The sequence below is a fragment of the Arachis stenosperma genome, chromosome 4 (genome assembly GCF_014773155.1).
Source record: "Arachis stenosperma cultivar V10309 chromosome 4, arast.V10309.gnm1.PFL2, whole genome shotgun sequence".
Lineage (NCBI taxonomy): Eukaryota > Viridiplantae > Streptophyta > Magnoliopsida > Fabales > Fabaceae > Arachis > Arachis stenosperma.
The window spans coordinates 139,962,232-139,978,749 of NC_080380.1; the positions used below are offsets into that span (position 1 = coordinate 139,962,232).

General features: G+C 32.5%; 3 protein-coding genes across 5 annotated transcripts; 2 read left to right on the top strand and 1 right to left on the bottom strand.

The window, feature by feature from the left end:
* The first annotated feature begins 6,399 nt into the window (after positions 1 to 6,399).
* On the top strand, positions 6,400 to 7,768 carry LOC130976163 (wall-associated receptor kinase-like 1). Its single transcript, XM_057900939.1, has 2 exons — positions 6,400 to 6,762; positions 6,840 to 7,768. The coding sequence occupies exons 1-2, from the start codon at positions 6,653 to 6,655 to the stop codon at positions 7,672 to 7,674; spliced, it is 945 nt and encodes a 314-aa protein (XP_057756922.1). The 5' UTR covers positions 6,400 to 6,652; the 3' UTR covers positions 7,675 to 7,768.
* A 454-nt stretch (positions 7,769 to 8,222) lies between these two features.
* On the top strand, positions 8,223 to 10,733 carry LOC130976162 (wall-associated receptor kinase-like 1). The gene is made up of 2 exons (XM_057900938.1): positions 8,223 to 9,161; positions 9,349 to 10,733. Exons 1-2 carry the CDS (start codon positions 8,306 to 8,308, stop codon positions 10,527 to 10,529), a joined length of 2,037 nt encoding a protein of 678 aa, XP_057756921.1. The 5' UTR covers positions 8,223 to 8,305; the 3' UTR covers positions 10,530 to 10,733.
* A 78-nt stretch (positions 10,734 to 10,811) lies between these two features.
* Positions 10,812 to 16,379, bottom strand: LOC130976161 (uncharacterized). 3 transcript variants are annotated; one of them, XM_057900937.1, is made up of 8 exons: positions 16,273 to 16,379; positions 16,012 to 16,098; positions 15,118 to 15,317; positions 14,116 to 14,946; positions 13,280 to 13,329; positions 12,874 to 13,166; positions 12,587 to 12,744; positions 10,812 to 12,271 (listed from the first exon to the last, which is right to left on the bottom strand). In XM_057900937.1, exons 3-8 carry the CDS (start codon positions 15,262 to 15,264, stop codon positions 11,003 to 11,005), a joined length of 2,748 nt encoding a protein of 915 aa, XP_057756920.1. In that variant the 5' UTR covers positions 15,265 to 15,317; positions 16,012 to 16,098; positions 16,273 to 16,379; the 3' UTR covers positions 10,812 to 11,002. The 3 variants fall into 3 exon arrangements, with proteins under 3 accessions (XP_057756920.1, XP_057756918.1, XP_057756919.1); XM_057900935.1 differs by having other exon boundaries at positions 15,118 to 15,387; XM_057900936.1 differs by having other exon boundaries at positions 15,118 to 15,387; positions 16,319 to 16,376.
* Positions 16,380 to 16,518: the final 139 nt, after the last annotated feature.

Below are 16,518 nucleotides of genomic sequence, written 5' to 3' on the forward strand. Positions count from 1 at the left end.
ACAGACAATTGCTGCAACATCCTCTAATCATGCTGAAATACTGGCGATTCATGAAGCTAGTCGCGAGTGTTTTTGGCTGAGGAGTCTGATTCAATATATTCTATCATCATGTGGACTGATTGATCATAAGATAGCTCCAACTGTCCTGTTTGAAGATAATACAGCATGCATTGCTCAACTTAAGGGAGGATACATCAAAGGTGATAGAACAAAGCATATTTCTCCCAAATTCTTCTTCACTCATGATCTTCAAAATCAAGGGACAATTGATGTCCAACAGATCCGTTCAAGTGACAATCTGGCAGATTTATTTACAAAGTCACTCCCGAAATCCTCCTTTGAAAGATTGGTACATGAGATTGGGATGCGCCGATTTCGAGACGTTAAATGATGTCGGCAAGAGGGGGAGACTGTACTCTTTTTTCCTTGGTCAGGTTTTTTTCCCAATGGATTTTTCTTGACAAGGTTTTTAATGAGGCAGTCCCCATCACAAAGGATATTGTACTCTTTTCCCTTCACTAAGGTTTTTTCCCACAGGGTTTTCCTTTAGTAAGGTTTTAATGAGGCAATAATCCTAAATGGTCATCCAAGGGGGAGTGTTAAGATAAGTATGTGGATGACCACGTTGGTTTATCTTCTCCATATTGAAGGAACCTCTCTCCAAGACAATTAAAATAAATGAAGGTTGAAATCAAAACCTTCTCATGTGTATAAATAGTAGAAGCAACGTTTGAAACACAGCAATAAAAAAAGAAAGCTTATATACTCTCTCTCTCTCTCTTCTTACGAATACTTCTCTCTTTTATGTTGCAATCAAATACCATTCTTCTTATATTACTATTACAATTCTTTCTCTTCTTTTATTTTATAAGTATTTTAAATTCTATTTTCTATTACTCTTTACATATAATATTAATAGCAATATTAACCATCTTTATTATATTGAGATAGTATCAAATGCAAATCTCTCTCTCTTTATTTTTAATACTTTTTCTTATCTTTGTATATATATACACAATACAACATATAATATTATTATATATATATAATAATTATTGAGCTATTTATATTAATAATAAAGTCTTCTATTTATACATCTCTATTTTATATCTCTTATTTATTTTACAACAAATTATTCATATATTTTCTCAATTCTATCAATTTAAATTTTTTTTTTTTAAATTTATATGACATGGTATTAAACTTGTAAATGATTTAGAATTTCAGCATAAGATAAATTGCAAACAAATTTTACACAAACTAAAAAATATTATTGAAAAAATGTATTAGAGATATAATATTTATGTGTTTCTTCAAATCAGTTTAAATCTTTAAAATAATTGATTTCTCTTTATATGATTAACGTAAAAATAAATTAAATTATATACATACATAACAAAGTAAAATGTATTTAATTGCAAATAGAGAAATAACATTATTTCCTTTCATTTATCTAACATGTGAACCAATATTAATTAGTTATCTATTTTTTTCATAAAAGTAAGGTCTTTTAATATTTTTCTTAAAAATATATTTATCAATAAGTACAAAATTAAACAAGTTGTAAAAGTTTTATTTTATGATTATGAATTTGGGGCTTGATCATTATTCGTTAACTCATATTATTATTAGTATTAATTTGGTCTTCATGCATGTCGGGTACGTATTCATATTATTTGACATAACAAAGTTCTGTCGCTTCTATGAAATGTTCTAGCTAGCTTCATTCTTAGCTTATTAGTCCATGACATGCATTATTTACCATTATATATATGACTAATTAAGTGTTTAAATTATTCAGTTTTGGTGTCTTCTGAAGAATTAGGCAACAAATTTTGAGTGTGCATGTAACTTGATTTAAGACTTCATTTGCCCGTGAAACACATTATTAAGCAATTAGCATAAGTATTGAATTGATCAACTACGGCCCAAGCTATTTTTTATGTTGATTATTGTTTATCTTTTGCCGCGTTTAACATTGACATTATAAAAAAATAAATAATAATAATCATTATTATTTTTATTTTTGAAAACCATATTCCATCCCTATGCCATTTGACGATGAAGATTCATATCATATGTGATAGTGATATTTTTCTTATACTAATTATTTTTGTGTGATAAATAATTGAGTAATGCGATATAGTTTTTGAGAAGCAACCACTCATAATAAAAATATTTTTGAGTAATTAAAATTTAATACATATAATTGATTAAATTGTTTTATTTTTATCAAAATTAGATCAGACAAATTGATTTGGCGAAAAAATATGTGAACCAAATCTTGAACAACCAATTTAAATTAATATTTTTTTTTTAAATTACTACAATATTCTTATTATAAAAAATGACTACAATACCCTTATTATAGAAAATAACTACGATACTCTCATTATATATATATATATATATATATTGAGAACCTTAAATTCTAACCCTTCTCTTTTTCTTGTGTCGTCGTAGGGTTAATAGATAGCTAATTAATATTATTATCTTTGCATACTCTTTATGTATTCTTTCCGTTTTATTATCATCTTCCTGCTACACCTGGTACGTCATTTTAAATCAAAATGTTTCTTTTAAATAATTTATTTAAATTTTATCACATATGATGGTTTGATTTAACGAGACTTAAATGTATATATAGTGTATTAAAATATGTATATATTAAATATTTTATACATGAATTAAATTTATTAATTTTTATTTTTAAAAATTAAAAATTTATTTACTGATTATAATTAATAAATTAATAAATGCACATGTCATCAATTATATAAAATATGTAAGAAGGGTATATAATACCCTCAAAACCCTGAGTTTTCCTCCTTCCTCCCTCCTTCCTCGTCCCTCGTCCCTCGTCCCTCGTCCCTCGTCCCGCCCAATGGAGCAAGCTAATCCTCAAAATCATTGAATTTTCCTCCTTATTGCCGATTACAATTGCACAGTAAAACAGTATATAAGATTACCCAAAAATACATGGACAACAAGCATAGTTTCTTCAAGAACTTTTTTAATTATAAATTAAAAAAAGTAATATTTAATAATGACCATCATTGTTATCGTCTATAAAAATACATAAGTACACCGGAATAAGTCATATTTAACAAAAAAATTTAATTATAAATTAAAAAATAATTATTTCTCAAAAATAACAAGAATTGTTATACTATGTACTTTTTGTGTACTCTTATGTACTCTAAAAAAGGATAATAATAGTTACCATTATTTTCCAAAAATAATCCACTTCAAATATATCTGATGATTTTGTTGATAATTTTAATTGTATTATTGGATAATAGGTTTTGTCTTTTCGAGGAATCTAGAAGCTGGTTTTATAGTAGTTTGCAAAACATGAATTGAATTATTTTTGTTGTTGGCAGACAACACAGGAGATGAGCAAATTGCATGATGAATTGAATGAGAGAGTATCGGAAGTAAAACGTCTGCAACCGGAGCTAACTAGACGCGAAGATGAAGAACCAGTTGAAGCTGTGGACACCCTGAAGAGACTAATCCAAACTTTAGAGAAGGAAAACACTACTCTTCAGGTTGATTGATATCTTTACTGTATTCTAATACATTCTGTCATAAAGATTTTCAACCATATTACCACTCAAATTAATAATGATTTTTGATATGAGGAGTGCAGGGGCCAGCAAGTTGTGTGATTTGTAGTCATCAATTAGCCATTATTGGTGATTTCAATGGTGTGAAATTTCATCCAAGGTGAAAGATCACTCACTTTGCTTTTGCTGGTTAACTGCTGGCCAGATTTTAATAAAACTGCAGGCCCTAGACTTTTCCTTTTGATATTGCATTTCAAAATGTACTCTAATGTACTCTATGTTATTATTATTAGATGGAAAAGAATGAACTTAAAGCTGCACTTAAAACAAGCAGGATGTCTTTCACTAGGAAAATGTCATCTGATGCTTCTCAGTTTTAGAATAAGGATGCAGGCATTAGCAGTGATGTCAGTATTTAATAGCAATACTTAGTTTTCCAGTTGTGCAATAATAATCATGTCAATATTTAGTTTTACAGTTGTGCATTAGTAATCATGTCAATAATAATGCCATTGAACGACATTGATTTTGAAATTGCAGCCATGCTCCTTTTTCGCTCGTCACTCCTGCATGAAAGGGGATGACTGCCCTTTTGATCATCAACTCTCCAAGTATCTTTGTGATAACTTTGTGTCCAGAGGTTCTTGTGATGCATGCTTGTTTTCGCACCAGGTACCACATCCACTATATATTAAAAATTTAATTTTTTAAAATTTATAGTAATTATTAAAATAATGATATAATGAATGTACTCCTACAAAAAAATAAAAATAAATTCATAACTGTATTTTTTGTTAAAAGGAAACATAACTCAATAAATGTAAAGTCTAATTTAAATAACTATAGTTAAATAAAATCATTTATATAAAACGGACATAAAATTTAACTTTTTGTTATTTGGTATAAAAATAAATCATTGTTCTTATACATAATGACATAAAATTTAACATTATTCTTTTCTATATGCATCTATTTTTTTAGTTTTTATCCTTATTTCTATGCTTTATTTTAATCTATAATAATATCTATTGAAATATCAGAAATTTTGGTGTCCAAATTTAAATTCCAATATTGTCTTTATTGAGAAAAAAGGTTTATTATTAAAAAAAATTCTTCTGTACAACCATTAGTTACTTTACATAAAAAATTTCCACTCATTTTAAACAGCAACTTCATTAAAAGTTTATGTAAATCATTGTTAAAAATAAAATAGTTTAAACATGATAATTTTTTTTAAATAAATGGACAAAGAATAATTTTTTTCTTTAAATTATTATATCATATTATTTTAATGTACTCTTGGTACCTACAAAATATATATAATGATAATTGGTGTTCAAATTTAAGTTTCAATATTACTCTTAAAGAGAAATTTATTATTAAATTTTTTTTCTTAAGTCACTGTTAAGTAAAAAAAATTTTACCCGTTTTTTCACAGTAACCTCATTAAGATTTTTCTATTAAAGATAAATTATTGGTGCAGATTAAAATAGTTCAAAGAGATTTTTTTTAAAAAATAAATTTACTCAGAATATTTTTTCTTTTCAAATTATTATCATACTCTTTTTAACGTACTCTAAATACCTACATAACATATAATGTCAATTGGCGTTCAAATTTAAGTTCTAATATTGTCCTTAACGAGGTTTATTATTAAAAAAATTTATCCTGTACATCAGTCAGTTACATTGAATAAAAAAACTTCCATACATTTTTTTACAATAGCTTTGTTAAGAGTTTTCTTTTGGATGTAAATTAGTCATGCAAATTTTTTATTATCGATATGCTTTGTAAAGAATAAAAGTAAAATAGCTTAACAAAGGGTATATTTTTTTAAAAAAATTTACACAATAATTTTATACCATCATATCATGATTTTCTTTGCATATAATATTCATTCTTCTAAGTTCATTCATGGAGTACTTTACAAAAATTATATTTAAGTAATTTTTTATCTTATAACTATTTTATATTTTGGAATTCAAAATTTTGTATTTTTATTTTTATTCAAGGTTTATTTTTATGTTTTATTTTAGTTTTGTTAATCAAAAGTATTTATATTAGTTTTATTTTTTACTTTTTAGGATAAATAAAAAGATGGGACCTTTTTTGTAAATTAGATGATTGAAAAATTATTTGTTATAGAAAAAGTTATATCTATTTCTTGACTATAGGAGTAGATATAATTAACTCTTAAATGTGATCAAAATAAATATAAATTTATTCTATTTTTTTAAAATTTACATTAATTATTAAAATCATGATATAATGGATGTACTACTATAAAAAAAAATGAAAATGACTTCACAATTATTTTTTTTTTTTTGTTGAAAGAAAACATGATTCAATAACTGTAAAGTCTAATTTAAACAACTATAGATAAGTAAAATACATAATAAAAAATGGACATAAAATTTAACTTTTTTGTTATTTGGTGTAAAATTAAATATAATAAAATAAATCAATGTTCTCATACATAATGACATAAAATTTAAGATTATTCTTGTTTAGATCCATCTTTTTTTTAGTTTTTATTCTTATTTTTATATTTTATTTTAATTTTATTAAACCAAAAAGTATTAATATAATTTAATTTTAATTTTTAACTTTTAATCATAAATGAAAATATGTGAATTTGTAATACATTAGATGATAAAAAAATACTTATAATAAAAAAAATTAAATTTACTTCTTCGTTATATTTATAAGAGTGTAGATAATTCACATAAGAGTTACAAGATTTTTTTTAACTTTATTTTTAAAGTAGTATTCACTTTTGTTTGTAATAATTACAAACTAATATACAGTGGTAACTAATTGGTATAGAAGAGAATGTAGAAGGAGAATAAAAATGGAGGAAGAAAGAGAGAACAAGACAATATAAAAGTGGTGGTGAACCAACAATGCACATGTGAATAGATAATGGTAAGAAAAAAGAATAACAAGTGTCATCATCACACGGAAATGGGTCACAAAAGCTAATAATAAAGCTTTTCACAGCTGAGGAGCTTCAAAGAGCAACAGATAACTACAACTGGAGCAGGTTTCTTGGTCAAGGTGGATATGGAAAAGTCTACAAAGGAATGCTACCAGATGGAACCATAGTAGCTGTTAAGAGATCTGAGGAGATTGAGAGGAACCAGATTGAGACTTTTGTCAATGAAGTTGTCATTTTATCACAGATTAATCACAGGTATTGAAGCTCAAATATCACAATCAAGTAAATAACTAACTATTTTCTCCTATATTTACTGATATCTCTAATAACAGGAACATTGTGAAGCTCTTGGGGTGCTGTCTTGAGACAGAAGCACCATTACTAGTCTATGAGTTCATTCCAAATGGAACACTTGCACAACATATTCATAGCAAATACCATGAATCATCTTCACCACTTTCATGGGATAGCCGGCTTCGAATCGCATGCGAGGTAGCCGGAGCAGTGGCCTATATGCATTCTTCAGCTTCAATTCCCATCTTCCATAGAGATATCAAACCTACTAACATACTCTTAGATAGTAACTATAGTGCAAAAGTGTCTGATTTTGGAACATCAAGATCATTGCCACAAGACAAGACTCACTTGACAACACAAATAGGAGGAACTTTCGGATACATCGACCCTGAATATTTCCAATCTAGTCAATTTTCGGATAAGAGTGATGTGTATAGTTTTGGAGTTGTGCTTGTCGAAATCATAACTGGGAAGAAGCCGATTTCGTTTATAGAAGAAGATGAGGGTCAGAATTTGATTGCTGAATTCATTTCTGTGATGAAGGAGAACAGAGTTTGTGATATCTTGGATCCCAAGGTATTGAAGGAAGCTAAGAAGGATGAGATTGTTGCAATTTCAAATCTTGCAATGAGGTGTTTGAGGCTAAATGGGAAAAAAAGGCCAACAATGAAAGAGGTTTCAGCTGAGTTGGAATCATTGAGGAAGGTACAGAGTTCCATGTTGGTTGATAACCATGATCATCATCATGATGAATCAACAAACAAATGTGAAAAATTATTGCATAAACACAACAATAGTGTAGTACAAGAATATGCAGAGGAGAGCATTTTGCTGTCATTACAATTACAAATGGAGTCCTCATCCTTCTGAGATGTTATATTAATAACTGATTCTATGTTAGTTATGACTTGTGTTTCAATTTTTGGTCATTATTTTTCATATGCATGAAGTGTGTGTTTCCTAAGACCATGAATTACCATTCATCTTGTTTGATCATTTGACTTCACATGATGAATTCTGAATATTCAACCACAAGGATTGATTGAACACTAACACTTCAAACAAAAAGAAAATTCATATTGGAAATGTTGAGCTCTTAAAACAAGAGGAAAATTCTTTTACTCAAAGTAACTCACTATGAAGGTTATTATTGGTATACTTGTTCCAAATTTGTATGAGTCAAATATCTTCCAAGCCTCCAACTTTGAATTATCAAATAGTCAATATTTTCTAGTCATGTTGCTTAGGCAAGTGTAAAGAAAGATAAGAAAATACTAAAACAACCCTGCCTAATGCTTACAAACTTATTCCAAACAGCAGTGCTGTTGCTGTCAGACATTACAAGTCCAAATAGTTACTCTTTTCAATTTGACATGGTAGCTTTGAATTCTTTTTGATAAAACTTATTAAAGTATCTAGTATCTACTATTGGTAACATAAAAAAGAACAAAGTGCAACTCATCTATGTTCTTGTCTTCTCCATAGAAGATCAAAGAGGATCATGGAGCTTCAATACCTCAACATTATTTTCACAATCTTCATTCTCTTATCTCTATTTCCTCAATATCTCCATTGCCAACAACAATTCCTCAATGAAACTGTCTTTGACTGCTCCAGCAACCCTTCCACACCAAAAGGGTACCTCTGCAATAGTCCTAAAAAATCATGCACTTCCTTCTTAGTTTACAGGTCCAAACCTCCCTATAACACCCCTCAAACCATTTCAAATCTTCTTGCTTCTGAAGAATCCACAGTATCCTCCATCAACAAAATTTCAAGTAATAAAAAAATTCCTACCAACAAATCAATCATTGTTCCTGTGTCTTGCTCCTGTTCTGGAAATATTTATCAACACAACGCTTTTTACACAGTCAATAAGGATGACACATATTTCATGTTAGTGAACACTACTTACCAAGGCCTCACAACATGCCAGGCTTTGATGGGTCAGAACTACTATGCTTCTGTCAACATTGCCATTGGTGCTCAGCTCACAGTTCCCATGCTATGTGCTTGTCCAACTGCAAACCAAACAGCAAAAGGCGTGACATCATTGCTCGTTTACTCGCTTGGCGAAGGCGACACAATCAAGTCAATAGGAGAGACTTATGGTGTTGATGAACAAAGTATTCTTGATGCCAATGAGCTGAACCAGACATCAAATGGAAACAGAAGCTTGAGCCTTATGGCGAGGACTCCGATTTTGATTCCATTGAGGGGTAAGAGCTGCAAAGATGATCCAGAGAGTTTCTATTGTACATGTTCTCAGGGAGATGTCACAAATTCAAGCCTCATGGGACTTAACTGTGAAGAATCAGATGGTCAAAAATTTCCTGCTAAATTGGTTGCAGCACTAGGTATATATATGTATATGTCTTAACCCTCACAGCAATTGAATATAGCTATGTTAGCATGGCTTTAGGCCTATATAGCATGTAGGCTATAGCTGATGCTATTAAGGAGAAAAGGCTTAGTTTTTATTATTTGCCATATCTAAGTTTAGCAATTATGATATATCCTCCTAAAATTTGCATGTATTTGCAGGTGTTGGCATTGGTGCTGGCTTTCTCTGTTTGTTTCTTCTTGGTTATAAGCTGTACCAATGCATACAGAAAAAGAGAGAAAAACTTCATAAAGAAAAGCTGTTCAAGCAAAATGGTGGCTACTTGCTACAAGAGAAGGTCTCATCTTATACAAATGGACAAAGGACAAAGCTTTTTACCGAGGAGGAGCTGAAGAGAGCAACAGATAACTACAACCAGAGTAGGTTCCTTGGTCAAGGCGGCTTTGGCACGGTCTACAAAGGAATGTTACCGGACGGAACCATAGTCGCCGTTAAGAGATCAAAAGAGATGGAAAGGAACCAGATACAGACTTTTGTCAATGAAGTTGTGATTCTATCACAGATTAACCACAGGAACATTGTTAAACTCTTGGGGTGTTGTCTTGAGACAGAAGCACCATTACTTGTCTATGAATTTATTCCAAATGGAACACTTTCTGACCATATTCATGTGAAAGAGGACGAGTCATCATCGCTTTCATGGGATGGCCGCCTTCGAATCGCTTGTGAGGTAGCTGGAGCAGTGGCCTATATGCATTCTGCAGCTTCTGTTCCTATCTTCCATAGAGACATCAAACCTTCAAACATACTCCTAGACAGCAACTACAGTGCTAAAGTTTCTGATTTTGGAACATCTAAATCACTTCCATTGGATAATACTCACTTGACGACTGCAGTAAGAGGAACTTTTGGGTACATAGATCCTGAGTATTTTCAGTCCAATCAATATACAGATAGAAGTGATGCGTATAGTTTCGGAGTTGTGCTTGTTGAGCTCATAACTGGGAGGAAACCACTTTCATTGTTACAAGATGAGGGTCAGCATCTGATAGCAGAATTCATTTCTCTGATGAAGGAGAACCAGCTTTCTGAAATTCTGGATGTCAAAGTGCTCAAGGAAGCAAGGGAAGATCACATTCTTGCCATTGCAAATCTTGCAATGAGATGCTTGAGACTCAGTGGGAAGAAAAGACCAACCATGAAAGAAGTTTCAGCAGAACTAGAAGCATTGAGAACAGCACAGAGTTCCGTACTTATCGACCTTGACCGCATCTCGCCGGAAGATGGTGGATCACCTAACCACACCACCAGGGGACCAATTCAAGAATCTGGAGAGGAAAGCATTTTGCTATCCCTACAAATGGAGTCCACATCCTTCTAAGATGCCTGATTGACACCCCAGATATTTGTTCATGAAAATGTTGGCTACATCATAGAGAAAACCCTTCAGTTGTATATGTATTTGGTTATGTCAGAGAAATTTTTTTCAAATTTTTTTAGCAAGGCTAGAGACTCGGCTTATCACATATGTTGTTAAAATATTAGAACTGCTCCTATCACATTTGGTACATAATTCTAGAAAGTATATTCTGATAAATTTTCTGGCTATGAAGCAGTTTCCATTCTCTTTTCCTCTCGGTGGTAAATTTTAAGCATTTGAAGCTTAGGAAGCACTGAGAATTTCAATTAAAATTAGAAAAACAACATTCACTTAGCATAAGGTCCACATGATTCCCTACATTTTTACAAATTACTGATCTACAATATGGAACATTCCTCTACAACCTTTTTCTACAGCTAACAGCATAAATTAAGCAAGGTTATCCACATCAAGCACATATTTATTGGTGTTTGTTATAAGCTGGAACGGTTATCATCAGATATGGTCTCTTCAGAAGATGTGTCACTATCAATAATAATTAAGGCATCTGATTTCTTGACATGTTGCTCCAATGGCTTATTCACTTTCATCATCCCAAATCTTCTTCTTGAATAGGTTGCACAGTGAGAAGAACCATTTTGATTTGACATTTGTGGCTCAGTTGTTCCCAAACCACTCAACCTATTTTGAGGCACAAAGCTAGACTTCCCGGCATCCAAGCCATGCTCCGGATGAGAACTCAAAGAAACGGCTGTGGCCGGAGCCAGGTTCGGCTCAACTGACTTTAAAGGAGGAGCAAAAATTGCTTCTCTCAGCCAGTGAGGCAAATTACTGTTTCCTGTGGAAAAGTTAAAGGGAAAATCATTTGAATAAGAATTTTCTCTGGGAAGACTCAAGCTCCCAGGAAAAGATCCCCATTCATAATTATCTGCACTTTTGTTGTAAGAGGCCTTCCTAGAATGAAAGCCCGGCCTATGATTCCGTCCGGTGGTGTTACCATGAGAATTTAACCGAGCACGGGATTTCTTTAGGGTATTACTGTCCCTGTAAGAAAACATATCTTCCGGCGAAAGCTTAGTATTGTCTATTGCACTTTCTCTCCAAAAACTTGCTTTAGGATCTAAGCAGAAGTTTCCTTCCAATGATGCGGCTTTTGGATACATGAACTGTGGAAAAGCAACATCATTCAAAACTTTTAATTGTTCATCCTCCCAACGATCAGCAAGGTCCTTTGCTAACCTTAACGGCGAAAACCTCAGTCTTGGATCCCTTAGCATGGCGTCCCAATTCCCCTTACCATGTCTCCTCACACCAATCCAGAGATAATCCAGCTCCTCTTCAGACCACATGGTTGGGTGTGGCATCAAGTTATCTTGAAAAATGCCCCTTTCATTCAAAGATCTTGCTCTGCTTACAATGCTCTCAAGCATCATTTTGTGTCGGCGATGCCACGGTTTTCGGCTTGCTGAATATTCAGTTAACATGTCTTGTACAGAACCTTTGGTTTCACTCAATGAATTTGGCAAAGGCAATAGTGACAAGCAAGTAATGGAATCACAACCTCCAATGTTAGGCTCAACAGGTAAAGACAAACCCAAAGAAAGCGAAACTGTTGGCACAGGTTCCGATCGAATAATTTTACTTTGTTGAACATTCATTCTTTTGCTAGACATCATGCTACCAGTTGACTGAGGTTGAGCAATGATTGAGCAAACATCACTGGATGTTCCTTCTGGAATCATCTGTATATTCAAGAAAACAAGAACTAAGTTTATGGTTTAACTAACATATGCCCTAAGGGCACATGATAAAATTATCAATTAAGAAAGCTTTTATAGAAAACAATGCAAAATTTAAATTCCCAATGCATTTGTTGTGCATTTATTAAAGTAAACTATTTAAAACTTTCTATTACTAGCAACATTAACTTGTGCCTGAACCCATAATAAATATCAATCAATGGCAACACTATCATTTGAATGAAACAACATACAATTACTTTTGTGTAAACTCAATCTTATTTACATTCATAGAGAAGCAAAGGCATTTATTTCTACCTGTGTATCTTTGACATTTAACAATTCCAATGGAGAAATTTGATCTTCCACAGTGGCAGAACTACTGCTTATAGAGGCCAATTTGTCTGCAGGAGTTGTCATCTTCAAATTTACGGGATGTTTGCCAACACCCAAGTTTAAATCAACTATGTTCTCGTCTGTATCGCATAAAATATGCTATGTGAGCTCTTCTAGGCAAATTGAAAGAAATGCAGGTTAAGCTTTTTTTTTCTGACAAATGTTGATCATCAATAACTACATGTTTAGCACTAACTGAGAAAATGTACCTGAAGAGTCAACAAGCAGGTCAAATTCACGGAGTCCTCCGGTTTTTTCCGCATCATCACATGTACCATTTCGCATGGCCTCTCTTACAGATGGCTCGGACTCTAGTTCCTGATCAGCAGTTGTGGTTGGGCAGGGATCACTAGAATCAACATTGATAGAAACTCCTTCACAATCCTTATGCATATGTTCAGCATCCTTTTGAATTAGGCAACTCTGGCCTGGTTCTATTGCAATGGTACCGGTTTTGTCTATGTCCTCGCCATGATGCAGTTGCTCCCCAAAATGTGTCACACTGTTACAATGAACACATTAATATTCTATTTTTTTATCTGCCACAACTAATGTTTTTCTAATGGATTTCATAATGGAAAAATGTGGGCTGCATTGACTTGTATGGAAATATACCATGTTGCGGAAACAACTCCCGAAGTGTCCGGATGGGGTGCATTTTCTGCCTGTCATAAAATAAAAAACTAGTGTGATTCATATCAGGCCTATATAATTAACTGTTTTACCGATAGACAAGCAAAACACAAATTGTCATGAACTCGTCATTGATTCAACAGTTGAGCAGATTTCATATTCAAGATTGTCAGCTTCGTTGCCTAATATTTTAGAGATCTCTTCAATCTGCCTAGTGTGTAACTCTGATGTCCTCAGAGCTATCTACCATTTTGACTGATTTCCTTGCCACTACATTACTACATCCCTTCGAAAGCATGAAAAGTTTTAGATGAGGATTTGGAATACTATATTGAAGAATGATAAAGAATTATTAATTTGAATCGAATTACAGGATCATTGTAGTTAAAATTCAAAGATAGAAATTATATATAGAACACAAACCCAAGGATAAAAAATACTTAACTAATGTTTCCTTTGACAACATTAGGTTATCTTCTACACTAGAACTACATGCTCCCCAATAATATAAAGTAGCTAAAGAACTTGCTAACACAACAGCTTAAACCTCATTTTCAAAGTGATAATGTGTGTAAAACTTTAGATAACATCCTATCATCCCCATGCTTCGTTGCATTGATCAGTTAATACATAAACCAGCTAAGGGGAAAAAGGAATTCTTAGATAATAGTTCGAAAATTACTACAAAACAAGCTTGTAGGTTCTATGAACTAGAATCCTCCTAAAACAGTTGGCTATCATAAAATTTGCAAGTCCACAGCATTAAGATTTTTATATTAACAAATCAAAAGTTTAAGAAAATCACCAGAAAGCCATACTTTTTCTCTAGCTTGATTAAGCACCCCTCTTTCTGAAAGCTCAACTGATTGATTAAGGTCAGCCAGAAAAACCGTAGAGCAGCTTTTAGAGGATGCTTCATTTTGGATTTGATTCAACAGCTTCCCTCTTTCCAAATGATCCACTGATTGATTAAGGTCTGGTACTTTATCTACAGGACATTCCTCACAAGATGATTCATTGGTAGAACTAGCACTGGCATTAACATCAACAAGCATGCTCCACTTGGCTAGCGCTGATATATTTTCCTTCCCGTGCAATAATTCGCTTTGTCCATCAGTTGCATCTGAATCTCTTTTTCTTTTATGGCATCGATTGAAGGTAATTAATGGGGTGCCCAACTTAGTCTTTATAACCTTACGTCGAGATGGGTTAATGAAACCATCTTTTAACTGTGAATCAGTAAATTCTTCTATTGACTTATTCAATACAGAAGATTCATTGCCTTTTGGAGAGCTGCATTCCCTTGTAATGCATGCCTCTGAGCCAACTAAATTCAAACCATTCCCGGCATCCAATTTAACTGAAGGGGAAGTGCATTGTATATTTGGACAATTGCTAAATTCATTCTTAGAGATTTCAGTGGCACAGGAATCTCCAAGAGGACCAGAAGCATTCTTTGAAGCCTTTTCTGCGTGTACAGCAAGTAATTCACCAGCATCCCTTGCCGTCTCTGAGGTATCCTCGCATTGATGCCTTGATGAAAATGATTTAGACCTAGTAACCATTACTTCTGTTGCATCACAATTTCCTTGCTCTCCGGACCTAAGGCTGTCAGGTTTGCGAACCGGGAGCCATGATGAACAACCTCGCTGCTTGGCAAGAAAATAAAGTGTAATAAATAAACATATGTTTCACATTTTACAGTCATAGAAATGTATATCAATGCACTTATTTAGTATAAATACAATAATAAAGATAAATGCTACATGTAAAAATCAAAGCATTCAGATTTTCAGAAGTTTCATTTGAGAAAATCTCACCATCCGTTTCTCTTCATTCTTTTCCGTTGCCTTCTCAGCAGTTTGCTTGTCATGTTTATCTTGTGCAGATAAAGAATAATTATGGGCATCTTCAGAAGATGATTGTCGCTTTCTTTTGTATGTTAGGAAAACTTTGCGGCCGAACATTTATACCTATGTGAATACAGCTTCTACAATTCTTGATGCTATGCTTCGAAGTACTAATGTCAAAATTTCAGTTAGGTTACAATGTGCATGATGGTTGGCTAAGCTGGGAATCTAAAATGAGCACTGAAAAAAGGGTACAAAGACAAAGTTAAAACTTAAAAGGGATACGCTAAAATGACAGATAAGGAAAAGCATAAAAGTGTTAAACGAATAGAACATTATGAATATGAGGAAACTCTAGAATTCAACAACTCTCGACAAGTTCCTTCTTCAAGAGCAACCACAAATTCCAGAAGAAACTTGCCGAACTTCGACCGAATTCAATATTTGGCCCAATAAGAAAAAGGATTCTCTTTTTCCCCATTTCAATGGTCATACTCTCTTAACCATAAAGCATGAAAATTTTCTCTCATATAACACATTAAGCCATGCAAAATCCATTGAATGGATTTGTAAATGAACAAGGTTCTTTCTTTTCATGAGAAAAAACACAGAAACACTATTCTAGAAAGCATTATCCTAGCCTCAACTCTACCAAATCACCATAATCAACACTTCATTATTTCAAAAGAATATTCATAAATGCTCCATTTTTTGGCTGGAGCATAACACATAAATTGAAACCTGAGAAATTTCAGACATAAACCCCGCCATATTTTCCCTCTAAACACATTAAAAAATAGACAAAAGAAAATTAAAAAGTTGAGTTCTTGCAGTTAGACCCAGCACGAGAACAAGTTCACTTACACTGCAGAATCATGAGCTTTCAAGTTCATCCTCAATCAGCCATTTTCCTTTATTTTCACAACACCCCAGAAGAAAAATTGTAAATTTCTGCAGTTAGCAACCAAAAAATTTTAAAAAGAATCAATCTTTAGCAAATACCAAATAGTGAACACTCCAGAAAAAGAAAATCAATAAACAATAAAAAAGAGAAGCTATGAGTATAAAAACAAAACCAAAAGAAAAAGTAAAGCAAAACAAGAACAAGAAGCAGAAGCAGCTTACAAAAGATGAAAGGAGAAACAGAGGTGAGAGGAGTGAAAGCAAAAACCTTTTCCAATGTTTGTGTCTCTTGTCTCTCTCTCTCTCTCTGCGTGCGTGTCTTTACTCTCTAGTACTTTCACAATTACGTAGTTCCACAAGTGGACTCTGTAAATTTTCTTTTTCTCTTTTAGTAACGAAATAATCTTACCAAAAAAAATAAAAATAAATTACTGCTTGACTTTAAATAAACAATATATTCTGTTTTAG

Coding starts and splice junctions, on each gene's coding strand:
- LOC130976163 (XM_057900939.1), top strand. CDS start 6,653: ATGCTACCAGATGGAACCATAGTAGCTGTTAAGAGATCTGAGGAGATT. Junction 6,763..6,839: donor TTATCACAGATTAATCACAG/GTATTGAAGCTC, acceptor CTCTAATAACAG/GAACATTGTGAAGCTCTTGG.
- LOC130976161 (XM_057900937.1), bottom strand. CDS start 15,264: ATGTTCGGCCGCAAAGTTTTCCTAACATACAAAAGAAAGCGACAATCA. Junction 14,947..15,117: donor AGAATGAAGAGAAACGGATG/GTGAGATTTTCT, acceptor CTTGCCAAGCAG/CGAGGTTGTTCATCATGGCT. Junction 13,330..14,115: donor TTAATCAAGCTAGAGAAAAA/GTATGGCTTTCT, acceptor ATTTTATGACAG/GCAGAAAATGCACCCCATCC.
- LOC130976162 (XM_057900938.1), top strand. CDS start 8,306: ATGGAGCTTCAATACCTCAACATTATTTTCACAATCTTCATTCTCTTA. Junction 9,162..9,348: donor TAAATTGGTTGCAGCACTAG/GTATATATATGT, acceptor ATGTATTTGCAG/GTGTTGGCATTGGTGCTGGC.